This window comes from Narcine bancroftii, chromosome 8 (assembly GCF_036971445.1).
Source record: "Narcine bancroftii isolate sNarBan1 chromosome 8, sNarBan1.hap1, whole genome shotgun sequence".
NCBI lineage: Eukaryota > Metazoa > Chordata > Chondrichthyes > Torpediniformes > Narcinidae > Narcine > Narcine bancroftii.
In genome coordinates, this window is record NC_091476.1 from 12,996,537 (window position 1) to 13,024,468 (window position 27,932).

Consider the following 27,932-nt stretch of genomic DNA (forward strand, 5'->3'; position numbering starts at 1 on the left):
TTACTTTTATGGATAGGCTGCAAAAACTTCGAAAACCATTACATCTCTTCTTGGAAGAGTGGAGATTATGAGGTGATATACGGATATAAACAATTAAAATCATGAAGACATCGACAGATGAGATAGAATATATCACTGGTCAAGAACCAGGGTACAGTAAACCCCTGTTATCCGAAATTCAAGCAACCGGCAGCCTCAAGCAAAGAAAAATGAGAAAAATAAATAAAAAAAAACAAATAAGGAAATACTACGTAAGAATACACAAGTTTAAAATAGTAAATGTTCTCTGAAGTAACATAAACCTTTGGTGAAGATAGAAGCACATATTCAGCCAGCAGAGGGCCTTAGTTCTGTTTTGCTCACACACAACAGTATTTGAATACAGTTATGTGGAACAGCAATGGCGTCACTTAGGGTGAAGAGCTGGTTGATGCTGTTGGGGTGACTCTCTTAGTAAGTCACCCCAGTCAGGGATTTTATCCGTAAATTTGGGAGGGAGGGGGAATTAATGATCAATAATGTTATTGTTCATATTTCAAGAGGCTCCGTGGAGTGGGAGGAACCTGTAGATGCAGCGACGGTTAAACGTTGGCAAAGAAAGTGACTGAAAATAAAGTAAAATGTTTTAAGGTCTGTATATTCATGCAAATGAAGTTTGTTCTGGGTCATTAAGTGCAGGTATAGTATTTTTGTCTGTCTTTTAAACTGCTTATTCTTAATGCAAGTGTTTTAGTTAGGCAACTGTAAGAGAAAGTCTCAAGCAACAGGAATAAAACATTTACCTGACATCTACCAATCCCCATAGGTGCTGGATACCAGGGGGTTTTACTGTATATAGAATGATGGTGACACAGAGGCAAAAAAAAACTGTTGAAAGGTTATTGTTACTGTAAGTGGTATTCGTGGAGCAGATTTATTGTTAGCATTCAAAAGATACTTGGATAAATATCAGAAAGGAAAAGAACAGAGAGAGAGAGATTGGAAGAGGGGTACTATCTGGATGGCACTTACTTAGAAGCTGAAGAGCTCCTTTAGTGCGGTAACCTCTCTGTGATTATTTGCAATTCAGGAAATGTATTTAAATTGTTAACTTAAATAGTGAACAGCTGTAAGCAGTGGTTCCAACACAAAGCCCTGTGGTACACCACTACTCACCTTCTTCACTGTGAATAGATACTCATGATTTCTACTCTCTGCTTTTTGTCCTGAAGCCAGTCAACCATCTATTCTGCTATTTGTTTCCTGACTCCACATTATCTGAGGATCATTAATGTATTGTGGAGTACCTTATCCAAGGTCTTTTGAAAATTGAAACAAATTATTTTTCTACTGCATTATCATTGTTTTCTTTCTCTGTTACCACCACACAAAAAATAATTCAATACGGCTGGTCAATCCACATTTCTTCTTTTGACATCAATAATTATTATGATACATCATCATTAGATGTTTTATTTATTCTCTCCTTTGGTAGAGGTTCCATTTTTCTCACCGCTGATGTTAAGCTGACTGGCACATAATTCCGTGTGTCTGTCTTTCCTCCTCCTTAAATACATGTATTACATAACACATTGCAGTGAACTGGGATTCACTGGTAGGTAATGTGTTGTGTTGATGGCTGACTCCACCCCCATCTGCTCACATATAACCCTGGTTTCCCGCCTAAACCCAGAACCCTTCTGAAGACTACTGTGAGACCCTAACTATAGTTAAAAGCTAATAAACATGCTTGTTCTCCCTCCAGTCGTGAGTGCATTTTTTTGAGCTACAATTTTATTAGCTTATTCCCTAAATGATGAGGCGCGACTCAAGCCTGGGATGGTGCTGATAGACCCTCTGTCCCCTGACATGGCTGAGGAGTTCATGTACTGCTAGTCTGCTTCCAGGCCTACCTGAACGCAACCAGAGATGTCTTCCACACCAATGAACTCAGGAGGTCCACACTTGTTTCGAGGGTAGGAACGAAAGGATACACAGTCATCAGGGACTGCACTACATATGATGCTGACATCGAGGCTTTGAAGTCTCAGTTCCTGAAGTCACAAAACAAGGTCCTAGTGAGGCACCGACTCACTCAATATCGCCAACGGCCAGGAGAGACCATTGATGACTACCTGCTGGATCTCTGGACGCTTGCCGAGAAGTGCAGGTACGAAGTGGGTACAGGCCGCGTTCGTGAGGAAGAACAGATCCGGGATACTCTAGTCGTGGGGGTCAGCTCGAGGTATGAGGCAGCGACTGCTCGAGTCGGGTAAGAAGGACCTGGCTAGCTATGTCGAACTGGCCAAATCATTGGAACAGGCCAAGCTCGAGAACGACGACCTCAATGTCAGCGAGCTTGCTCACCCAGGTGGCCCACTTCAAGGACTGATTGCTCCCACTACCCCAGCCCTAATAGCTGCCGCTTCCCCTGCGAGGGAGTACCTTTTCTGCGGAAAGAGCCAGCATCCCCAATCTTGTTGCCCAGCTAAAGAGTTCCAGCCGTGGCAAGAAATGGCATTGGGTGAGGGTTTGCCACACAAGAGGAAGCCAGGGAAAGTCCAAGGCCTGCACCGTTTCCACATCCAATTCCAGCCCCAAGTCATCTGCTCTGAATTCACCCAAACCCACTTGCTGGCAGTGGCAGTGAGGAAATGGCGTGAAAAGGCTCAGCTGTTACCCAAATTCAAACTTGGTGCCATCATCAGAGGTAGAGGAAGGATGGCGGCCATCTTGCTGCACCACAAGGTTTACACCATCTTATCCATGAAGGGCAACCCAGGACGGTGGGACCCACTTGAGTGAGGAGTATGGAATCTCCGGGGTCCTAGCCTCGATGGTTCTAGATCAGGGCAGACCTCACCAGCTCAGCAACTCCATAGTGACTGCGAAGGTAAATGGACATTCCACTAAATGCCTAATCGACACAGGCTCTACTGAAACCTTCATAGATTCACAGACTGTGCAAGAATACAACCTGAAGATGTATCCTTCCAATTTTTGCATATTCCTTGCATCTCATTCGCATTCTATGTTTATATAACAACATTGTATAGTACATCTGTCATTTGAAGGGGTGTAATTCTGTAAGATTCGCCTGTATATACTTGATGAATTGTGCGCTCTGGTGTTGTTGGGTCAGGACTTCCTGTATCACTTTAAAAGCATGACCTTGCAGTATTCTGGTCCCCCCCCCCCGTAATGGTTCGGAATGGAGGGCCTCTAAAATCAGAACCCACATCCAGCCTCCCCAAACCTCTCTCCCAGAATCTGTCATAGGACTGCAAACCTGCAGGAGGTATAGCACAGCAGACCGAGATTTCATAAAGTCTGAGACACAACATCTGTTCGAGAAAGGTATAATTTAACCTAGCACCAGCCCGTGGAGAGTGCAAATGGTAGTAGTAAAAGGGGAAAACAAGTCCAGGCAAGTAATTGACTATAGCCAAACAGTTAATTGGTACAGACTTCTGGATGCATACCTTCTCCCTCGAATTTTAGATATGGTGAATGATATTTTGCAGTATCGGGTCTATTTGACTATTGACCTGAAATCTGCTTATCACAAGCTGCCAATCCATTTCGAGGACCATCCATATATGGCATTTGAGGCTAATGGTCATCTCTATCAATTCCGGAGGGTCCCTTTTGGTATCACTAACGGGGTTTCTATCTTCCAGAGGCAGATGGACAGAATGGTGGATGAGTATGGGTTGAAGGCTCCCTTCCCCTACCTCAATAATGTCACCATCTGTGGCCATATCTTGGAAGATCTTCAGAGTTTTCTCCATGTGGTGAAAGGCCTGAACCTCACTTATAACTCTAACAAATGCGTGTTCAGGATTAAACGTCTGGCTGTCCTTGGCTACGTGGTGGAGAATGACATCATTGGCCACGATCCCGATAGGATGCGCCCCCTGTTGGAGCTCCCCATTCCCAGGACCACAAAGACTTTGAGGAGATGCCTGGGGTTTTTCTCATATTACGCCCAGTGGATCCCTCAATACGCTGATAAGGTTTGTCCTCTTTTAAAAGCCACTAATTTCCCTCCCTCGGCTGAAGCCCAAACAGCTTTTAACTACCTAAGGAACTATATTGCGAAAGTCGCCATGCACGCGGTGGATGAGAATGTGCCTTTCCAAGTGGAAAGCGACACTTCAGATATAGCTCTGGCCGCTACCCTCAACCAGACGGGCAGGCTGGTTGCATTTTTTTCTCCGACATTACAAGGCCATGAACTCTAGAATCCATCTGTGGAAAAGGAGGCTCAAGCCGCTGTAGAAGCAGTGAGGCACTAGAGATAATACCTGGCTGGTAGGAAATTTACACTCCTCACTGTCTCATTTATGTTCAATAATGTCAAGATGGACAAAATCAAAAATGACAAAATCGCTAGGTGGAGGATTGAGCTCTCCACCTACAATTATGACATTGCCTATCAGCCAGGAGCCTTTAATGACCCTCCAGATGCCTTGTCCAGAGGAAACTGTGCCTCTGCACACACTGGCCAACTGCGGTCTCTGCATAATGAGCTCTGCCATCCAGGGGTCACTTGCATGGCTCATTTTATTAAGGTGCGCAATCTGCCCTACTCCATGGAAGACATCAGGAAAATGACCAGATCATGTCAGGTCTGTGTGGAGTGCAAGCCGCACTTCCATTGCCCCACAAAGTGCATCTGATCAAGTCATCCAGGCCCTTTGAACGGCTCAGTACCAATTTTAAGGGACCTCTCCCCTCCATGAATGGGAACACTTTCTTCCTCTTTATCATTGATGAGTACTCCCGCTTTCCATTCGCCATTCCCTGTCCAGACACGTCCACTTTGTCAGTCATAAAGGCCCTAGATTCTATTTTTGCCCTGTTTGGGTATCCCAGTTATATCCATAGCGACCGGGGCTCATCCTTTATGAGTGATGATCTACGTCAGTACCTGCTGGTGAGGGGCATCGCATCCAGCAGGACTACTAGCTACAAACCTTGCGAGAGCGGGCAGGTTGAAGAGGAGAACGTCACGGTCTGGAAGACTGTCAAAGTGGGCCTGAAGTCAAAAGACCTTCCAAACGCACGCTGGCAGGAAGTCCTCCCAATGGCGCTCCATTCCATCCGGTCGCTACTATGTCCTGCGACCAATCCTACTCCATACAAGCTCCTATTTAACTTCAAAAGAAGGTCAGCATTGGGAACTGCACTCCTAAACTGGCTCACCACTCTTGGTCCAGTCCTTCTCAGGAAGCACGTGAGAAACAAGACTGATCCCCTGGTGGAAAGGGTGAAACTGCTCCATGCCAATCCCACGTATACCTATGTGGAGTTCCCAGATGGCAGGGAGGTCACCATCTCCATCAGGGACCTGGTATCTGCTGGAACAGAGGGTCCATTGCCTCAGGTGCCCTGCGAGCCATGGAGCTCATTCTTGCCACCCCTAGTCAGGGCCTTGGGGGATCCGGTTCAGGAGGAAAGTGTACCTCCCTCCACCATTGAGCCAGAGACCCAGCCCACCTCTCCTCCCTCACAAGGGGACGAGGAGACCAAAGGAAGGAGTCCAAGGCCCCCCCCCGGTGTTAAAATGCTCCACCAGGGTCTCCAGACCCCTGGACCGCTTAAATTTGTAAATTTGTAAATAACCGTATATTTTTCAACTTTTTTTTCTGGATCCATGTTCCCTGTCTTCATTCACAGACGCTAAATTCTGCAGGAAGGGGTGAATGCAGAGAACTGGGATTGACTGGCTCCACCCCCATCTGCTCACATATAATCCTGATTTCCTGCCTAAACTCAGAACCCTTCCGAAGACCACTGTGAAACCCTACCCATTGTTATAAGCTAATAAAAGCATTTGTTTTCCCTTCAAGTTGCGAGAGTTTTTATTTGCACTACACACATCTGCCTGTCTTCTGGCACCATATATTTATGTAATATATTATTGTTTGGTTTTATTGAAGTTAATGAGATTGAGTTTCAGAAGGAGATGCAATGCACCACTGTTATTCCATCACATATCTTGTGCAAGCCACTGAAGACCCTTCTCTACAAGAGTCCTCAGGTTTCTCTTCTGGTCCACAACTTTCAGACTATTCGTGTGGATTATTCCTTTCCTTATTTTATCTTCTGAAATGAACACTTCTGCTTTTTGCACTAATCTCTTATTCATATTTCTCTCCAGGAAATACTTATAGCTTTTAAATTGAAGTATTAGAAAATATTTGTTCAACGTCTGCACCAAATTTCCTCCCTCCAGGCCAAGATAGATTATTTAATCCTGAGTTGTCCAAGTCATTTAGAGTATTCTTTAATTTTATATATTCATAGAAATTTCTTGTTATATGGTTACAAATTATGTGCTTGTCACTTTTAATTCATCTACCCTCCTATGGCTGAGCAATAAGTCATTGGAAAGAGTTTGAATGAGCTTTGCAGGGGAACAGAAACCAGGGGACAAAATCAGTCAGGGGCAAGGCTAAATAAGAAGCAGAAGGAGGGGGTTCATGTAAAGTGGTACGTGGCAAGGCAACAAAAAAGAGCAGGGCAACAACAGGGGTAACAGGGAAGGTGCAAAATATGCAAGAACAAGAGCGTTTCAGAACATAGAGCCCAAGGAAAACATGATAAAATTAAGATCTCTATGAATATACATGGCATTTATAACATGCTAGATGAGTTGATGTCACAAATATAATTAAATAGTTATGATCTGATAGCTATTTCAAAATTGTGATTGTAAGATGACGAAGTTGGAAACCTAATATTGTTATTTTCCAAAGGTGGTGGGACAAGGTCATACAAAATGGAAACAGGCCCTTCAGCCTAACCTGCCCACGTTGTCCAAAATATCTCACCCACACTAGTCTCACCTGCTTGTGTTTGACCTATATCCGTCTGGACCCATTCTGTCCATATATCTGCCCAAATTTTTCTTAACATATATCATAACATTGCTTGCTTGGAGGAAAAATAAAAAGGGCCTTGGAAGAGATAATGCCATCTTACTTCCTTAAGAAACAAAGGAGCGGGCTACCACTCATAGGCAGGACCTTTGAAAACAAGTGGATATTCAATTTGGTGCATCATCAACTCGCCGTGGTAGTCACGACATACTCATGGCCCCAACTAGTGGTCCACAAACCAATCACTAAGAACTGCACAGAAGGGGCAGCCTATAAGGGACTGATCAAACAGTAGTCCCAAAATGTGGAAAGGGTATCTCTGAGGTAATAGTCAGCTAACACAGGAATAAAGTTGTCTGATCTAACAGAAGCTTTAGTGTCTCACTTCCACCTGGCTCCTGAATAATTCAAGCAGCTCAACTCATGGGAATATGGGAGTATGATACTTGCCGACTTAGAACCTTTATAAAATTAAATAAACCAAATCTATGGTAGATGTGGTCTATGGAATATTTTACAATTAGTAATAATAAGTAGAGGACTGGGAAATGTTCATAAAACAGCAAAGATTATCTTTAAAAAAGCGAAGGGAGAGGGCAAGGTATGAGAGTAAACTAACAAATAATAGAAAAACTGATTGCAAGAGCTAGTGTGATCATCAACCTGATCCTACAAATCATTGCATGGATCTCATTCTTTAGTTACACAGCTATCCAACATCCTTTGCCTTTCTGCCTTTCTTTATGAAGTAACACATATTCTTCAATATTTAGTTTCCAGCTTTGGTCACCTCTGTAGTGGCTATCAGAATATACTTTCAATTAATTCATGCCATTGACACAGGAACAGTTCAAAGCTGCATGCTTAGTTTTCTATTCTATTCCCTCTATATATAGAGCAATGGCAAACATCCTCAACAATGATCTTATATCGGTCCTCATAGTCAAAGGCTCAACCTTTTTCTTTCCACTCACCTCCCACATTGCTCTGCGATTAGTAAGGGATTGCTTAAAGTGGTAGGTGGGTGGAAAGAAAAAGTTTGAAAACCATTGTTTTAATCGTACTTAATTGACTCATTATGTGCATGGATTCCTAACTCCAAAGGAAATGGGCCAATGACAATTTTTCTCAAATAAAATATTTCAGTTAACAATTGGGTCGAGAGCAGTGATTCTCAACTCTCCCTTCCCACTCACATAGCACCTCAATCAATCACTTAGTAATCACAGAGCACATATGGCATAGGGATTACTTAAAGTGGTATGTGAGTGGAAAGAAAAAGGTCAAGAACCACTGCATTAAACCATAATCAAGGGGCTAGTTGGAGGAACTTAAAACAATTTCCATCACTAGGGACAGAGAATGAGGACAACTAATAAAATTGAAGGCTGACAAAGTATTTCGATCTGATGGCCTGCAATCTGGAAGTAGACACAAAGAAAGTGATTGTAAAATTCTCCAAATTCCATTTGTAGCGTATATAGGTTTGCAGAAGATATTCAACAAAGAACCCTGTGAAATATTACTGAACAACAAATGGGAGTAATATATTGACAAAACATTGTTAAAAGAGGATAAATGCATAGTTTTCTGCTTGGCAATTAGTAACTGGTGGGGTAAAATAAGGAACAAACCATAGGCATCATCTATTTCTAATCAGTTAGTTGAAATGATTGAGTGTACTCTAAACAAATTTTCTGCGAGAGGTGGGTAAACAAGTCATGAGGAAGAAAAGTAAAATCCTGCAAAATGTCAGATTACCATGGGATCTTATGCTTTAAATGCAAATGATTACCATGCAGGTAAATCAAGTAATTATGTTTCTCTAATTCAGAAGAATTATGCAGTATTGGCTTATATTGCAAGGAGCTTGAAATGTACAAGTAGGGAAATTTAATTTTTTTTAAAGTATGCTGATGAGAATACATCTGGAGTACAGTGCAGAGTTCTGATTGACAAATTTGAAGGATTGCAATATTTCTTAGGTTGGCATTGCAATGAAGACTCACAAACTAGATTTCTGGGATGTAGACATGAAGAATGAAGAGAGGCTGAACAAGTTGGGTCCATATTCATTGGACCATCAAAGAATGAGAGGTTATTTTACTGATACAAGATTCTGGGTGGGGGCAACAAAATGGATGTGAAGAGCATGTTTCTTCAAGAGGGCGAGTCCAGAAGTTGGGATCCTAGTTTCAGAATAATGAATTATACATGATGACAATGAAATTCTTCTCAAAGGAGGTTACAAGTCCATTTGTTTTACCTCAGAGGGTTATGGAGGTGGGGGTTTACTGAATACATTCAAGGTGCATAATGAAAGAAATTTGAACCACAGAGGGCTCCTCTATGCTTCATGGCTCATGAAGCATAAGAAGAAAATGGGTAAGTGGGACTGAGGCCAAGATCAGCTCTGATCATGTTGAATGGCAGAGCTGATTCAAGGTGCTGATTTGCATACTTCTGCTCCTGTTATGTTCTTGTGCCTGTGTTCTCTTGCAAATCAGTTTTGTAATTGTGTAAAATAAATCCATGAAGAACATTCCAATACTTTGGAGGGGCTGATAATTAGATAGAATATTAAACAACTCAATGAAAATTCTACTTCCCCACTTCAATCAATTTGGGAAACCATCAGAAAGGGTTCAAATGAAACAATGTCATGCTCTAAACCAGCTAATATGCCATATTTTACATACGTTTATACATAATTTAATTGGTTCTGAAGTATGGGCAAATATCCTTCACTTTCTGCAAAAGATGAGAATTATTCCTTACCTGTAGTGAATTGCGTGATGTCCTGAACTGTGCTGACTGGGTTGTTATTTTTAAATGAATACAGATTGAATGGAAACAGATTGTTGTTGATGTCTTTCCAAAGATCATAGTTTGGGGTGGTCCAACGGCCAGACACAACATCATAATCACGGCGGCCTAAATGCAAGAGCTTGGTCAGGGGATCATAAAGCCCTCCATGAAAGCCAATAATCACTGGAAACTCTGAATTAGAATCTTGATAAATATCTCCATAAGGCGTGTACTGCATCTGCTTAATAACTTGGCCAGAATTACTGAACACAGCAAGGGGAGTTCCTGTATTATCACAGGTTACATAAAACTCTTCACCGTTGCTGACTTCCATTGCAATGAGATGACCCTGAAGGTCATAGTAGAATGATGTGATTTCAGAGTTCGTATGGTTATAAATATGAGTGACTCTGGTTGGGTTAATCAAGTCTGCATAAAAAAATTGCAGGTGTTGTCCTGCGTTTGTTTTACGGGCAACACGTCTTCCTAGTCCATCGTAGCGGTACAGCAAACTCCAACCTTCAGTGTTGCTGTATGCTTTATTGAGCAGACCATTGGAATTGTAGTTAAAGATGGTATCTCCCCTCTGCTGAAGGAAGCCATCCTCATCTATTCTGTACTGCACTTCTCCAAATCTGGTAATTCTATCTCGCAAGTCATACCTCAGTGGTGAGAGTTGAGCACTATTTTCATAGCTCATCAAGTTAATGTTTCCATTTAAATCATAATTGTAGCGCCAATGGGGTTTATTGTTAATTGAAACAGTTTGGAGTTGCCCATCGGCATCATAGTCGTAGGAGTGCTTTGTGAGATTGGTATCAGATCCCACTCTGACTTCACATACGATCATACGTCCCATGTTGTCATACTGAACAGTCATCCAGTATGTAATGGATCTCAGGATCTCAAATTGGACTTCTCGAACTTGACCATTGGCATTGAATTTCTTAGTGTGGGTCATAACAGTAGTGGTTATAATCTGGTTGAGATCATAGTAGATCACACTGAACTTTCCAAATTGTTCTGACCGGCCTGAGACATCGTCATGTCGATAAAGATCAATGGGCAATGGCGTTTCATTAATCATAGCTTGCATGCTCGTTATTCGGAAATTATTATAACTATAGTCAAAGCGAGCATTAACAAGGTCTTCATCACTGAACCTAAAGATCTGTCTAGCCACAAGTGGGCCCGTTTGCCTAAACCGAACTGTGCAGGTGAATCCTTCTTGTATCAGCTGGATTGTTTTAATCACACCGGCTGCTTCATCGTAAGTGAAGTTGACCTGAGTAGTATCATAAAGGATCTCAGAAAACTTGGACAGCTTTGTGTATTTGTAGACCACCATTCGTCCGGTGCCAAGGAATAAAGTTTGGAGCAGTCGCCCATCCTCCAGGTAATCCTGAATAATGGAGGCGCTACTGTCAGGTGGAGTGTAGATATTCCTGTAATACCCAACTGAGCAAATGGTCTGCATGGTATGACGAACCATGCTGGGCATGGTGACTGAGAAAAGTCGATCCGTCTGATCATAGTCAAAAATGTATCTTCGTTGGCTGTGCAATAGAAGTGTCACTGACTGTTGAAAAATAAAACTGAGTTACTTAATGATAATTCCAGATACCTGCAAAAACAATCTTGAAACAATTTCAAGACACCTACTGCAGTAATTTAAGTTAACCTCCTCTACAATTTGGAATGTTGAATATCAAGCAGATCAAGGCAAATGTGGCAATTCATTCTTAGAGAGTATGGTCTCACACCTCATGGCTTTAACACATTTAGATTATAAAATTCAATGTGCAGCCTGTGCAGAAAGTACTCAGGGGATTCTTTTGACTTCCTGAACACATTTTTTTGCACCTACATGTGATAATAACTGCTTTCCATAACTCAAAAGGTGTTGTCACACTGTTGCCATTTAAAATGATCAGTATGGAAATGTCAGTGAACAAAGCAACATCCTGAGCATGAAACTTCAAGTATCAGGCAACAAAACAAAAGTTAAAAGAAACCACTCAGTGGGACAGACTGCAGCTGGAGAGAATGAATTAACATAAGGAATCCTTTCCATTAACACTGAAAAAATGTGGAAATGAACAATGGCTGAACATGGGTAGCAGGCCCAATGAAAGAGAAAAGGCCCAGAGCGATAACATAATTGAATGAACCGTTAAAATGTAAAAGGAGGCAAAGTAAAGGAACAAAAAATGGACTCAGGGGAGGTGGAAGTTGTCACAGCAGAATAGTAGTGAAATAAGAGGTCTGAATTTTGGCAGAGAAGGCTCCGTTGGTCAGGCACATGCAGAAGAAAGGTACAAAGACCCTAAGGACGCAGCCCATCACATCCTCACTCCAAGTTAAGCCTCACCCTGCGGGTGAAGTTCTTGGCCTGTAACTGCTGCCCACGAACATTTTCCTCACCATTTATCACTTGATCACCACTTGCTTAATTTTCCATTTCCTCGGAGTCTAAAACTCGAAGGGATAGATTTAATATGAGGGAGGAACGAGGAAGGCACCTTTCTCTCACACAGAGAGTACTAAGTTTGAGGAATGAGCTGTCAGAGGAAGTGATAGTTGCAATATTCAGAAGACGTTTAGACAGGTTTGGAGGGTAATGGGCTAATCACATGAAAATTGGACTAGTTCAGTAGGCAACTTGGTGTTCATGGGCAAATTGGATCAAAGGGCTTGGCTGCAAAACTTGATGACTCACTTTCCTTGATGTGCGTGTGCACGTCTGTACAGGCAGGTGCATCTCTGTCTGCATATGTGTATCTGCACATGCATGGTGTATGTGTGTGTGTTTCTCCTCTGTTCCTTTTTGAATGCTTTTTCATTTGTTAAGGAGGAACGTGGAAGCTGGAGTGGCCATTTCGTTCCTTGTATTGGTTCTGCTATAAATGGCCAGGTCATTTATCTCAGCTCTGGCCATCTGGCTAGGTCTTTGCTTGGAAACGACAGACATGCAAAATTATCTGATTTTACATGTTAATTTAGACACTCTCTGTTGCTCTTTGTGGGAACCGTCTACACTTCCACAATCCTACCTCTGATTTAAGGTCATCTCCCATTGTTCGAGACTCTTACCAACAAAAGAAAAAAATTCCCTTCACTTTCTCCATCAATTCATAATAAAATCCTAAAACTTTTGTCGACTTGTTTGTCTATCTATTTTCATAATTTAATTCTTGCACCCCTGGTTACATTCCAATTATTTTGTGCTGTATCTCCTTTGTGCCTTTCCAAAATACGATTGCAGTAACTGCTAAGTTAGCCAGACATAGCTTGCCCTAGGCTATAACTGCAGTAAAATGTCCTCCCTCTTAGAACCAACATTTGCTTGATTATAGCTGTGTGTGTGACACCACTGCATATTTGAGACTTGTGTCCACACACAGAAATGTATCTGAAGTTTACAGCTTATCATCATTTAAAAACAAATATGTTTCTGATGATATGGTTTCACATTACCTGGATTAATCACTTCAAGGTTCGTTTCTGCTATGTTGTTAATTGCAACATTGATACATGTGAACATTTGGCTCTCCACTGCTTTCTCTAAGTTATCAATAAATATGTCATGCTTTGTCAGTTGTTCTTGGGTGGGTCCATGACATCTAATCTTTAGTGTTCTCTTGTGTACAAAGGTGGTTGATTAGAACAAAGTGGAACCAAAATTCGTTTCAGGTGTCGAGACGCTGTAGCAGTCGTGATTCTTGATTTTTGAGATTCTCTTTTCCTTTCTACTTTCTCTATTTGAACACCCTTATATGAATGAGGATTTTTTTTTTTGAAGTGGGTATGATAAGCAGGACAAACGTTTTTCTCAGTGATGAACATTCATGTGATGTATTGTAAGAGGGTCTTTGAATTTCTTTTTCTGCCTACAAGTAAACATTGTGCAAACCTAAGGGGACGGGGGTCCATTGTGACTCATTTCCAACCAATTGGAGCACATTTGGGGCTGCTTGCATTCAGCTTCAATTCCATTTGCATGAAACAATTCATTCCTGAATATCATAATAGCTAATAAAATGGGGCGCTGAGTGGCACATAACAGTGAAGCCGTTAAGAGTGTTAGGTAATGTCCACCTGCAACAAGAGTGTAACCATCAATTGTTGAAATGAACAAGCCCCCCACCTTTGACATCTTCCTGTTCACCTTTCACTAGAAACTGGACCAGCAACATAAATACTGTGGCCACATTATATCTCAACTGCTACACTGAAAGGAACCTATCAAACAGACCAGCCAGAGTTTGGACTTGACAATATTGCTCTCAGCTTCGTTGATCTTGCAAAGTCCTGCACATAAACATCTAATGTCCAAGTTCTGACAGCTCTCCTGCAGACCAGACAAGTGACACGATGTAGTTGGCCTCACAGAATTATACCTTATATACATTGTGTCAGACTCCTCGATCACAATCCCTGAGTACACCCTAGAACACTAAGCAGACGTGACAAAACAGTAGAATATAGATAGGAGGCAGTACACCCTTGGAGCCCTCAACAGAATGCATTAAGTCTCATGACATCAGAGCAAATGTGGGCAAAGTCTCTCCCTCCTGATTACAATCCCTCTCACCAGATGAGGCAGTGTTCATTCACACTGAGCAACTCTTGGAATAAGCCCTGAAAGTATTAAGAGCACACAATATACTCTAGATGCAGAACTCCAAGCATGGCTTGGCAGCACCGTCGCTCAGTCCCGAAAAATGTAGATTGATGTACCTGATGCAAGAGATAAAAACACTTAATATTCTGCTTATCTATTGCAGAAGTATCTGTCCAAGATAGTATTGGTAGAATCGGCCACTGTACTGTCCTTATAGAGAAAAAGATTTTTCTTTCTTCACATTAAATTGGATTTAATGCTGTTTACTGGCTGAATTTCATCACCTCCAATGAAAGAGTTGCAGTAATGTTTTCTATGCCTGTAATTAATTTCAACCTACTTAACCAACTTGCAGCTAAACACTCTCAATACTGCTGGAGGTACAGACGCCACATAAAGACAGCTTCAGGATGAGTTGTAGTATTCCCAGGCTGGGAAACCTAGTCACTCACTATCAAGTTCATACCAAAGGATGTCAGCTTGCATCAGGTGCATGAATATATTGGCCCTACAAAAATTAACATGGAAATGGAACAATGCATTTAATAATGTAATGAGAAAATAATGAGCTGGAAATGAATGATGCTAATATGGAGAAATGTTTCCAAACCAGTGGCCCAGCTAGAAGAGCCATTGCCTCACAGCACCAGAGATAAGGGTTGAGTCCTGATTACAGAAGTCTGTGTCGAGTTTGCTCATTCTCCTTGTGACTGCATGGATTTCCTTTGGTTACTCCAAAAAAATAAAGCTGGGAAGTTGAAGGTTGGAGTGGTCCTTTGTAAAAACACAATGCTGGAGAAACTCAGCAGATCAAAGTGACCTTTATAAAGCAAAGATAAAGATACATAACCAATGTTTTGGGGTTGAGCCCTTCATCAAGGTAAGGAAAAATCTGGACAAGGTAAGGCGTCCAAATAAAAAGGTAAGGGAGGAGAGGCCTGGTTTCCAGTGCCCCCTTGTGCAATTTTATTTCCTCTCACTTTCCTCTTTTTGAAAATTATTGTCTTTGAAATGACATTCAATCTGTAATTTAGTCATGTTTTCTGATTAATTTGGGGTTTGAATGATGGGCATAAATAGATGGGGTTTATTTGACTTAAAATGTGTCACCCATTGGCAAAGTGGGAGCGGAGCTGTGGGAAGTTACGCCTGAAGTGGTATGTTGCATATTTTGTGGCAGCGACTGAGCTTGAAATTGGTCAGACACACAGCCAGAAACAACAGTGAAAATGCCGCTGAGGTCCAATTCTTGGAGAAGGAAAAAACTGAACCAGTGAGAATGAAATAGGCTGCACCATCACAGCAGTACATCACCCTGAGTATCTCTAGTTCTCATGTTGGTTGTGAGTGTTCTCTTGGCTCAATTTGAACATGCAAAGCAACATAATTTAACCACAGCATTTTCACTTTCTCTCCCCACATGTTCTTGTCGGAGTAGAATCAAGATTATTTCCTCGTTGATTAATAGTTTCAGCACATAATTGTAGTTTATGTACCAACCTCAGTACATGTATTATGTATAACATCCTGAGGCTGCCTTTGTATGGCATCTGTACTTTCAGATCGTAAGCTAGGGTTACAAATCTACATATGATGAAGTTAATTCCAGACAAAGAACTCCAACTCTCCCATTGGAGGTGATGAAATTCAGCCAGTAAACAGTATTAAATCCAATTTGAGGAGAAAATAGGACCTTGTCTCTATAAGAACAATACAGTGGCCATTTCTACCAATACTACCATGGACTTCTGCTAGAGCTGAGCTCAAGGTAAAGTGGTTCTATCTCTGCAACAGAACTATTCTACAGAACTGAGTCATCTAAATCAGTGACAGTACCACCAAGCCACTCTTGGAGTCCTGCACCTAAAGTATATCCTGTTCACTTAATACTTTCAGGGCTTCTGCAAAACATTGTTTCATTCTGGTGAAGGGGGGGGGGGGGGGGGGGTGGGGGCGGAATTGTAATCAGGAGGGCAGAGACTTTCAAGAGAAACTAAGAATTATCTACTTTAAAACCACAGAGCAGAACTTTTGTGTTACCTTTTCTGAGTAGGTATAACTCCAGATTTTTCCATCTGCCAGTAGTCTGGATATAATTCTGCCACTCTGATCATATTCCATTCTTTCAACCCAAGTTCCTCGTTGGATCCCTGTCACCAGCCCCATTGGGGAATAGGTGACATTGACCTCATTGAAATTGTTACTGGGTGTCCACAGAACTGGACGTCCTGATCGGTCGTACTGGATCTTAAGGGTAAACTTGCGATGGTCGTCGTAAATCTTTCCAATCCTGGTGACCCGGTCAAAGTCTATAGACAGCAGGTTTCTGTTATGAGCCTAATAGACAATAAAACATCATCGTCAGAAGTCATTAATGACACGGCATTTCTTTTGCCTACATGATCAAGATAAAGGAAAGCAAGTTAATGATAACTGATACAAAACCAGGCACATCAACTACAAAACTGGCTACACTCGTTTATTCTCTACATGATCTTTCATGAAATCCTTGTGGACCTTCCCAATGTTTATTCAACAAGGGAAAGTTCATCCCTTTGAATGGTTAAGTTTGGGCTAAGGTAAACATGCTCACTGATTGCATATATGGGTTTGGATTGAGCGATTTCTGCTGTTAATCCACTCTATGAATGTATGAAAAAACTTCCATGTGAGAGACAATTTTAGTACGGTAATCAATCATTACAAACACCTTTAATGGGATGTCAAAAATGTAACTCAGTGCAAATGGGGTTTTAGGTTTCAAGCAGCAAGTATGCAAAGGGTTGATCCATTGACAGGCAATTCTCTCAGTAAACTCAGCAAAATCAAGCATTTGAAAGCTTTCTTCCCACTGCTTGTGTTTGGAAGATGCTTTGGAAAGAAGATTTCTTGATTTTTTTGGTCTGTTTGCGAATCTAGCATTTTGTTACATGCACTAAAATCTTAAATGCACATTGTGGCTTTCCATTGGCATGTCCCTGTAGGTGTGCTTGAACCTTGATACAATGGGGTCCAGTAGAAGACTGCCATGAGCAACAGTGCCCCAGGAACGGGAATGATGCAACTCCTCATACTTATGGTTTCATAGTAGAGAGGGGATCAGCAAAGGTTACTAGCGCTCAAGGAGACGTACCCTTCTCACATAGAAATCGACTCCTCTTTAAAAATCTGAACACCACTACTTATGAAGCTTTATCAATGACTATCATATCAACAAATTCTCCCCATTTGTTTGTTGCAGCATCCTCCCAGGGCTGTGCCAGGGACAGGGTCGGTGCCGGGGGTTGGGGGGAGCATCCGTGAGTATTGTCTTCCCAAGCTAGGTGTCGTGCCCCCCCCCATACACTTGCGGCCAACAGACCTTCCCCTACCCATGCCACTAGCTTGTGTCAAGCATCACTAGTGTCTAGCTTGACGCACGCTAGTGACTCTCCCAGGAATAAAAGCAGCACTTTCTTCTGCAATGTTGTAGGGATGGAGGACAATAATGTTCATCAGCAGGTCGTTACTAATATCCACCCCCAACCGCTGAGTGAGTTTATGAATGTTGTACTGTGCCCATCCCAGTCACACTAATGTCCACCTCTAACACTCATTCTGGCACCGAGCCTGGCCAGGCATGTGTACAACATCTCACATTCACCTGTACACAAGTGTGCAACACTGGGTTTTCTTTATAGACTGGATGTTTATATCAAGTGGGTGCCTGGTTTTGCAACTAGATATGTGCAGCAAAAAAGATGCACTCAAAACACTATGTATGGTCATCAACCAGAAATCCTTATCCTTCATCAAGGTGTAACTGGTGTGCAATAGAAAAAAATATTTGTGAAAGGGTCAGTGAGATTCCAGAGCAGATGCCATGGTGCCTTTAGCTTGAGGTGCCTATCAACACTGAATTCTTTCCAGTTTTAAGCAGACTAACCAGCCACTTGCTCAGTCAAGGTGTAGTATAAGTAGTATTTGTCAGAAAAAAGGGTGCTTGTGAAGGTGCTCACTCTATGACACTGTATTGCATGGTTCTTCTAATCTGAGTGTCCAGTGTTATAAACAGCCATTCCTATTTGCAGTTCTTGAGAGGGCATGGACTTGGTTAGCACCTTATCTCACAGACTAACAGAGAACTCAGATATTGCAAGGATGTCTCTTTAAAACACAAATGATGCCAATTAAGTTAAACAAGAAAATTTGGAGATGCTGGCGGTCAAGTGCAAAACTCAAATGTGGTGGAGAAACTCAGGAGGACATGAGTATCTATAGGAAGTAAAAGATAAACAATATTTTGGTCTTGTGGCTATCAACTCATAATGTTAAACCAAAAGCCACCACAGACAAGAGGTGAACATGAAACACATTTTAACCCCTACAATACTGGCCCATAATTATTATGTTTATAAATAAATTACTATCATAAAGAAAAAAAAATCAGACAGTACATAGTAGTATATATCTGATAAAAGTCAATTATCAACACTTTCTGCCTCCTGTAAAAGACAGATTTTGGTAATCGGTCTGTTCAGAAACCCAATTTTAATCTTGATCTAAACCTGATGCACAAGTCCCCTTTTGTCCTGTATGGTATCAACAATCTTCCCAATCAACCAGCAATTTTGAGGAACTGAATTGTCCACCAACTCTTAATACACCATTCTCCAGAGTGGGGTTGAGTTTACAAATGTTCTTTTGATGTTTATCCCTTTTCTCAAACTTGTGATTCCATCTGCAAATCTCTTCCTTTGGCTCAAGCAGATTATCTCCATCTCAGCATTAGCTGATTCTTCAACTGTGAGACCACTGTCTTCCTGAGTTTCAAGATCTCCTATTTCCCATTGTGAGTGATCTCTCTGATGGATGTTATCCAATTGAAATTGAGCAAGAGCATCGCTTGTTTGTTTCCTCTTTCAGCTTCAATACAGAAGCAGTCTTTTAAGTCTGAGCATCGCTGTTACTGCCCCTTTCAAATGAGTTCAGATGAGAAGTAATGAATGAAGTGGCTAACTGGGTCCACTGGTTCAGACATTATCTGAACAGCATTTGCAATCATGCACCTGATTTCAGCATCCTCTCATAAGATTTCTTCTAATTTATGAGGATTTTTGAGGCTACACTTCCTGAGGCGGATGAGAAAACCGAGGCCTGGACATCTACCTTCCTTTCTTCAGAAAAGTCTGGTCTTTCAAACCTCAGGAAGCCAGGTTGACTGGATTGCCAACTGCCTTAACCTATCTCCACTGTATTGGACATGAGACTTCATCAATTTCAGTGATTCTGTTAACCATGAAAGTTTGAAACCTTGTGGTTTTATTGCTGATATTTTTGAGGACAGAGGTGCTATCTGTCCAAAATATGGAGTCTGTTAGTTCCATCTGCAACACTCTTTTCAAGATTGTGTCCACTTGGCTTAGAACTCCATTTGAGGGAGAGTGGCTGGGCTTAATGGAACCACTCTGGCCTTTCCCATTGCAAAACCCCAGTGTACCTGATCTTGTTATCATGCAGTAACAGGTAACTAACAGTTCTGTAACCATCTTCACATGGCATCAGCAAAATTATTCAATCGAGCAGATGTCACAGTGCCAAAATTGTGAGTTTGAAGCTTCTTTAAATCCAACACACCCATTCTTAGACAATGAATTCTGGTCCCATTTCATCCCAACCAACCCTTTTCCTACAGAAAGATTGCAGGATCTTCTTGGCAGTCTTCTTGGTGCTAATATTCCAATAGAATCATATATCAAATTGACTGTTAATAGAATCACCCTTCTTGTGAGAGGTAGGTCCTTCAAAATGATTTGGAACTTAAAAGCATCACACTGAACACCTAACACCCTCTCCACAGTAAGGTTGTCATGGTTAAAGTCCAGATATTTCATTTCTTTTGCTCTCTCTATTTCAGTTATGGCAGCCAACACACGATGAAAGTCACTTATTTGGTAAATAGAAAGCTTCCTTTGAAACAGTTCGCTCTCAACTCATGATAAAGAGTGATTGTATCTTTTTCTGAAGCTTCATCCACATAGAAGTTACTCCTGATGGTGCTCACACCTTGAGAGGGAAACTGTTCCATATGGTCCTCAGCACACTTCCTAAGGGCAAAACTCGCACAGCTCGGTGATGAAGTCGCACCAAAGAGATGCCCTGTCATTCTGTATTCTACCGTGTTCTGACCTTATCAGGTCACCAAAGGAATTGTAACAAATCACGGTCATCATTCGGTGCTTTCACCTGGTGGAACATTGCTTCAATGTCTGCAGTAATGATGACAGGTTCTTTCCAGAATCTAGTTAAGAATCCTATCAATGTTCTGGTCAAGTTTGGAACCTGGGAGAGTTGAGAATTTAATGAAACTGCTCCACAGTCAAACACATCTTGAAGGTTCTTCTTTCATAGATGCAAAACCCCATGGTGTGGTAAGTACCATTTTTTTTTGTCTTCACCACATTCCAAGATAATCATCTGGAACTTTCTCCGCATAACCTTTAATTATCATGTCAGACACGCAGTTGATGTAGCTTGAATGAAAGCAAGAATCTTCTCTTTAAATTCAATGTATGTTGTTCGACAACACTTCTATTATCAGGCATGCTATTTCCCTTCACTTTAAAGGTAATCCAATGCAATAACGATCATTAACTCGCTTGGCATATTTTGACACCTAATTCAGGAACTGTTAGTCTTCCTTTGAAGGTTCTTGGTCATCCCTGATGCACTCAGGAAATTCATTCTTGAACTGCTGCTCCCACAGCTCATCAAGTTTAATGATCGATGTCTTGTTAGCACTTGTAGCCGATTGGTCCTGAACCTCATTTCTTCCTCCTAATGGTCCATTAATCATTCAACCAAGCACAGTTTTGACAGCATAAGGTCCGTCTCCTACACTCCTTATCATATCTAGTGGTTCCAGAGCTTTTGGTACATCTGAGCCAATCAGCAAACCTATTTCAGAATTGATTTTGTGTAAATGAACATTTTTCAAATGCATTCATGAATCAATGGCGTTTTGATGTATGGTGTTTCCTTTATACACAAGCATAGTTTTCTGAGTGTATATGCTGGGATTTCTCAAAAAATTGTTACTATCCAGCTTAGTGACCTCTAAACCCAAATCAACTTTGGTTTTAATGATTTTAACTTGACCTATAGTTCTCAATGGAATTTTTGACCCTCTTCCTTGAAGATCAAGCTTATTCATTAGCCCAATGGTGAAAAATGACACAGTGCTTCCTGGGTCAAGAAATACATAAGTATGCACTATTTCACTCCCTTTCTTGGCCTTGACTTGCACAGGTACTATTAAAAGTTTGTTGTTGCTCTCACTGGGCCCAGTAAGACCATTTGCCTGTACTGAGGCTACAGCACTGTTTTCACCTGCTTCTTTTGTTGCTCTTTGTTCCTTTTCTGTTTTCTTCTATTCCTGGAAGATATGTAGCATTTAGGGATACTTTCGGCTACATATGTCACAGCTGAGTTGCTTTTTGCAGTTTTTGCAGACGTGTCCTTTACACAGACAGCCAAAACGTACTCCACTTTCCTTCACAAAAGCGTTTTTCTCACTATGCCTCTTCTTTTCCAACTGTGCACACATTTCCAAAGCACGCTTATCGTTACAGAACAAACATTTCTTCACAGCAGGCAAACTTTCCTTTTCCAGAGTTTCTTTATTATTTTTCTTATCTGCAACTGTAACGTTGGTAGCAAATAGACTTTTATGCAGTTTTGGATAAGGGTGTGATTTGGACCCCTCAACATCTTTGCTCACTGTTTGAGTGTCTTTGATATTTCCATACACTGGATCTGTGACAATGTCCACTTGCCCTTCATTTAAATCTCCCAAATCCTTAAAAGTAGCTTTTGGTTGTACTTTTATCTGTTAGGATAATTTATTTAAAATTATTTGCATATTAGTAGACATGCCAAGCTCTTGTAGAGAGTCGATCTCAGCCATGGCATTGCAACATCCTCTTAGAAAGAGAATGTAAACTTGTAGAACTTTTGTGTCATCCGGTTTTATTGATGACCATGAAAGAGCCTTCTATATAGGCTGTAGCAATTCTATGGTTGTAGCCAAAATGTTTCTTTAGTAAGGACATAGCCCTTTCGAATCCTTCATTCAAGGGCATATGGTGGCAACTCCTTACATGTTCTTGTGGTTGTCCACAAGACAACCAAATAATATAGACAATGTTCAAATAATATAGACAATCCTCCGAGTTTTGGCTCTCACTTTCAAAACTGCATTCAAAGGTTCTCTTGAATGGTTGGAACATAAGTGGGTCACCATTAAAAACTTGAATCTCTCTCTTGGACAAAGAGAGAGACTGTCACTGGATTAACGATGCAGCCATTTCAACTTGCCTTCTCATGCCTGAGCGTACGTTACTTTGTTCACCTGGATTTCTGATACATAACTAGATCGTCAAGTATTCTGTAATGAGAGATTGTATTTGGCTCATATCTCTGTCCGCTGTGATTATTGTTGGGGGTTTGAGGATTGGCATCACTGTGTTACCTTGATTTGTTTGGGTACATGCACGTCTTGCGACTGTGGAACAAAAGTTTCTGCTTAAGCATTAAGTATTTTCTTTTTCTGGTGTCCTTCCTCAAAATGCAACTCCATAACAGTAGATGTTTTAGATAAATTACTTTGAACATCAGATCCCTTTGAGGTTATTAGTATCTTCATTTTAGCCTTAGCAACAGCAAGGTTTTTTTCCAACTCCATTTCCTCTCTTTTCCTCCTTAGCTGCTCCTCTTGCTCTTCAAAGGCGTACCTATTTTGAAGTAATTGCTGATCCTTTTTCCTCTTTAACTGCACCTCCTGATCTTCTAAGGCAAATTTACTTTGAAGCAATTCTTGTTCTGTTCAAGAGCGGCAAAATTAGCGTGAAGCTTTAAATGTGCAGATGCAGTAGTTGAAGTACGGGAAACTCTGGAGCTTGATCTAGAAGAACTTCCTTTGTTTCTCCTGCTACCAGCATGTTGCCTTAATATCTGACATTGTCTCCAGTTTGTATTGCCCATCCTCCACATCACCATCTTGTGACACATCCTCAGACATTTCCAAGTGGTTGATCTTGTTATCTTTTGCAGTGATTCTGTGGGGGTTGTATTCCCTGCAGCCAAAACCTTCTCTCCTTCTCTTGCCTCTCTCAGTCTGGTAAAGAGAACAGTTTTGACTCTACTTGTACCTAAGTGCTACCGTTGCACTGTGACCTTCATCTCCTTGATAAGTTGCTCCTCCGGGGATGCAGTCTGACATTTCACCCTTATGAAATCAACTTCCATTTATCAGAACAATAATTTTATTAGACTTTCCTATTTAAAAGTTGAGTGTTTTTCTAATATACTCACCCTAAACCTCCTTCCAAAGACTGCAAGAGTCCCCTTCGCCTGCTCCTTTCTCTGCCTCCACTCCACTATGTTCGGACTATGATCAGTGGGCAATGAAATGTTACATTTTCCCATTGTTGGGTTTGCTGTTCCAACCAAAAGGTGAGGTTCTGTCTGTAGAGTCAATTCCATTCCACTGGCAAAGGTTACTCGCAAAGAACCATCGGGGCCAACCCAGTAAGTATTTTGAATGTGCTCTGGAATAGAAAATTGCTGAGTGAAACATGAGAGTCTGCAGATGCTGTGATTGTAGTAAAAACCACAGAAATGCTGGATGAACTCGGCTGGTCTTTACGGCATCCAAAAAAGCAAAGATATATTGCTGACATTTCAGGCCTGAGCCCTTCTAAAGGGCTTTCTTCATTCTTCTTTCTTTCATTCTATCTCCATTCTTCTTATTCCTTAGGCCCGAATCTTTACATTTTTGGATGTTGAAAAGACTAGCTGTTCCTCCAGCAAATCTTTGTTTGTAATAGAAAATCCCTGACATGATTATTCATTACATTTCATTTCCAATTAAATTATTCTTGATTGGTTTTCTCTGAGTCTACCAAAATCCAAACACTCCACGAACACAATAAAATACAATTTATGGCAGGGGAGTTTAATGTCTTTGGGAGTAAGGTGTAAAATAATGCTTATGACACTTAAGTAATACTCTAGTTTTTTGGTGACCTCAGTGCCATGAGATTGTATGTCAGTGGTTGTTAATGTACTTATTCATCTTCATTTATTTCAAACAACAAGCATATAAATAGCCATGCAAATGTCTAGATTTGTGGTAAGATGGTCATTTTCCATTTTGTTTGAAATTTCAAATTCAATCGCACCTCCCCTCAATTCTCCCAGTTTTTCAATTTAGATCTTATAGGCCTAACAGGTGGTTAGAAGTCTGGCTGATGGAGTGACACTGAATTAATGACAGAAGGAACTTTTAACTAAAATTTTGTGATTTAAAATATTGACTGAGTGTTATAGGAAAGGCATAAGCATGAACAAAAGATGGGATGACCGTTTCTGGCCTGTTATGGAAAATAGTTGTATCTTTTCTTATCTTGATCTTGGAATGTCAATTGTGAAGAATACTCACACTTGGCGAGGCCCAGGTCTAACCCAAGGATGGTTAAAAAAGAGAGGATGTGCTTTGTTCACCCAGTCCTTGAATAAGTGACAGCTTGAATGATTGACAGATTGAACAATTGACTTCAATGTTGTGAGAGTCATGTACAGGGGTAAGAACAAAGAAAGTCTTTAGAAGATTAGAAAGATAGATCAAATGAAAGCAGGATTATCTGAGTCACTGGTAGGCAGAACCCAGGGACAATTGTAAGAAGCACTCTGAGTTCCGAACTCAGAAAAACATTGCCTGCTGGGAATTCCATTTCCCTGATGAATCTGGCCAGTTCATCTTACACTAGAAGTAGTTGAGTGCAAGCAGTGAGTCATGAGACTTGGTGTAAGAAGTGATAAATTGCAACAATAAATCTAACGGGAAGCCAGTGGAAGTTCGCTGTACACATGCATGGTTGAGTAGCTTGTGTGCTAATAAGGATTAAATTGTACCAAACTTTGATTTTCTGTCTTTTTATTTGACTTGACAATTAATACACTACAGAAGTACCAGGGCCAATGGGATAAGGGGTAGGATCTCCTACAATGTTTAGACATACAGCATGGTAACAGGCCATTTCAGCCCACGAGTCCGTGCCATCCAATTTTCACCAACCAGCAACCAACCCGTGGTACTTTTTGAATGGTGGAAAGAAACTGGAGCTGCCAGGGAAAGCCAGGCACAGGGAGAAGGGACAAACTCCTTACCGACTGTGCGGGATTCCAACCCTGGTCCTGATCGCTGGTGCTGTAAAGGGGTTAACCACTACACCAACATTTAAGATAGTGTTTTTTTACTGTGATGGAAAAATATTGTCTTGAAAGGAATGACTGAAGTAAACACACATGAGACTCATTGAGACACAAGTGAACTATGAGAACAGGGAAAGAGGTAAGTGGAGGTATAAACACAGCAGAGAAATCCCTGATAAAGGAAAATTCTAAGTTATTAGGAGAGAAGTGAGAAAAGGTAATTGAGGAAGTAAAACAAAATGAAATTATTTTTCAAGATTGTGAAACAAAATAATGAACTATTTTACAGACACAATCCCTTGGAAAAGGATTGTGTCATGCAGGGTACACAGAGAACGTAGAAAGGCAGGAGAATTGTGGAGATTTAAAATGATTACTTTGCTTTGATATTTATTGGAGAGATAAGTGGGCATTCAATCTGGGTGATGAAATGAGTAAGAATATAAAAAATGAGAGCAGGCATAAGCCATTTAGCCCACTAACCTTGCTCACCCTTCAATAAGATTATATAAATAAGATAATGAGCAAGGAGGTAAATAGTAAAAGGTGATGGATTTATGAAATTAATGGATCAAATGCAAAATATAAACCCCCCCCCCCCCCCCACTGGGCTGAATGGCTTACATTTTAAGATTTTAAAAGGCATCTCAGGGAGTAAAGTGGAGAGATTGTTATTTAGTAACTTTAATGAAGAAAGGAACAATGTCAGAAACCTGGCAAATAACAAGAGGTAAGGAATGTGAATAAACATCCAGAAAATTATTTGCCTGTCAATTTAAAGTTAGTAGTTGTAAAATTGATGGAATCACTCTAAAGGAAAGAACAGAAGCATTTCCAGATATAAATAGTTTAATAATCAGTCAGCAAAGGGATAATCTTATTTGATCAACTTTATTGACTCTGCAGAAGAGGTAATAGAGAAGGTAAACAATGGTAATGCAGTCGATGTAATTTACCTCAATTTTCCAAGATGATTCTTGATAAAGTGTCGGAAAATAGATTATTGAATAAGGTCAGAGAAAGCAAAATCAGGGAACAAATAGCAGAACAGATAGACAGGAAGCCAGAGTAAAGGGGGTAAGCACTCCTGAAGAAGAGCTTAGGCCTAAAACATTAGCCCCCTTTACACTTCATCCCACTAAATTGTCCCGGGATAGGAATGGTGTTTTCGCTGTTCACCCTTGACCACTCTTAACAGGGGACAATTCATATGTTACCACCTGCAAGGAGCTATCCTCGGGGTTAGGACCAGTGACATCATGACGCATTGAGCGATGGTGGACCTGCCCTAAATCCTGATCAATGTATTATGATCTTAAATTCAAACAAAATTAATCATGCCTAATTATAACATAATTAAGCTTTATGAGCACAGTATGAGCCCTTCAGCCCCTATTGTTATTGGTCCAACCTATATAAACTTTTATCAGGGACCGTGGGAAAGGGCTAGCAATAAATAGCCATAGAGGACAATGTTTAAACAGCATGGGAAAGTTGGTAGCGCTATCGTGCACAGTTTATAAAGACTGTGGGAAAATTGGTAGTGCTATCGCACACAGTTTAAACAGCATGGGGAATTTTGTAGTGCTGGAGTGCACAATATAGAAATACTGCGGAAAAAAGTGATGGCAGACCTGCCCTCCCAGAATTCCATGCCTGTATGAATGGAGCACTCATGGAGGGGTTTCTCTGCCACACAGCATTCTGGGAAATCAGGTCCACCATCGCTTTTTTACCCCCAGTCTTTATAAATTGTGCGCTATAGTGCTACCAACTTTCCCACGCTGTTTAAAAATTGTCCTGTATTGCTATTGATTTCCTCTCTCTCCCTCCCTTCCCCCAACTTTCCCATGACAAAGTTTATACCTTCATTTTAATCTTTTCTTCTTTCATGTTCCTACACTTGCAAAAACTTGGGTCATTTCTATCCCAGAATGCAATTGCCCATTCTACACTGGCCTGATTGCAGCACCGGCGTCTTCAGATGCCAGGGATTGTACTAGGGGTCAAGGCAGTCTATCCCGCCATCTCACACTAGCATTGAGAAGATTTTGCTTTCACACTAGACCCTTTTTAAGCCAATTGGCTGTTAATTCCTGAGACCACTTGCAAGTGTGAAAGGGGCTATGGACTGCCTTTTACTTCCTCTGCATCCTGCATGATCTACTGAGCTTTTCCAGTAGGTTTATGCACTGCAAAAAATAAAAGGACCACTGCGAAGGGGATGAAAGTAGGAGGTGGTGTTGCTTGGGGTTGAGTTTTATGATGACGGATATTTACAATTAGTATTGATGAGTCTTTGAAATTAAAGTCCCAGTTTCCAAATTTGTGAATGATGCTAATTGTGAGTGGAACATTCAATAGTGGGCAGTTCGCAATAA

At 41.0% G+C, this 27,932-nt stretch overlaps 1 protein-coding gene across 13 annotated transcripts in view; it reads right to left on the reverse strand.

Moving 5' to 3' along the window:
* tenm1 (teneurin transmembrane protein 1) overlaps nt 1-27,932 on the reverse strand; it is an 832,896-nt gene that overhangs the window by 27,468 nt on the left and 777,496 nt on the right. For all 13 annotated transcript variants that reach the window (XR_011342879.1, XR_011342876.1, XR_011342875.1 and 10 more), the window contains 3 exons: nt 23,650-23,885; nt 16,339-16,635; nt 9,645-11,253 (listed from right to left, as the gene is read on the reverse strand). Coding sequence is in view for 8 of the 13 variants with exons in the window: in XM_069892937.1 (XP_069749038.1) it covers nt 9,645-11,253; nt 16,339-16,635; nt 23,650-23,885 (2,142 nt within the window). In the remaining 5 variants the exon portion in view is untranslated. The remainder of the gene's footprint in view (nt 1-9,644; nt 11,254-16,338; nt 16,636-23,649; nt 23,886-27,932) is intronic.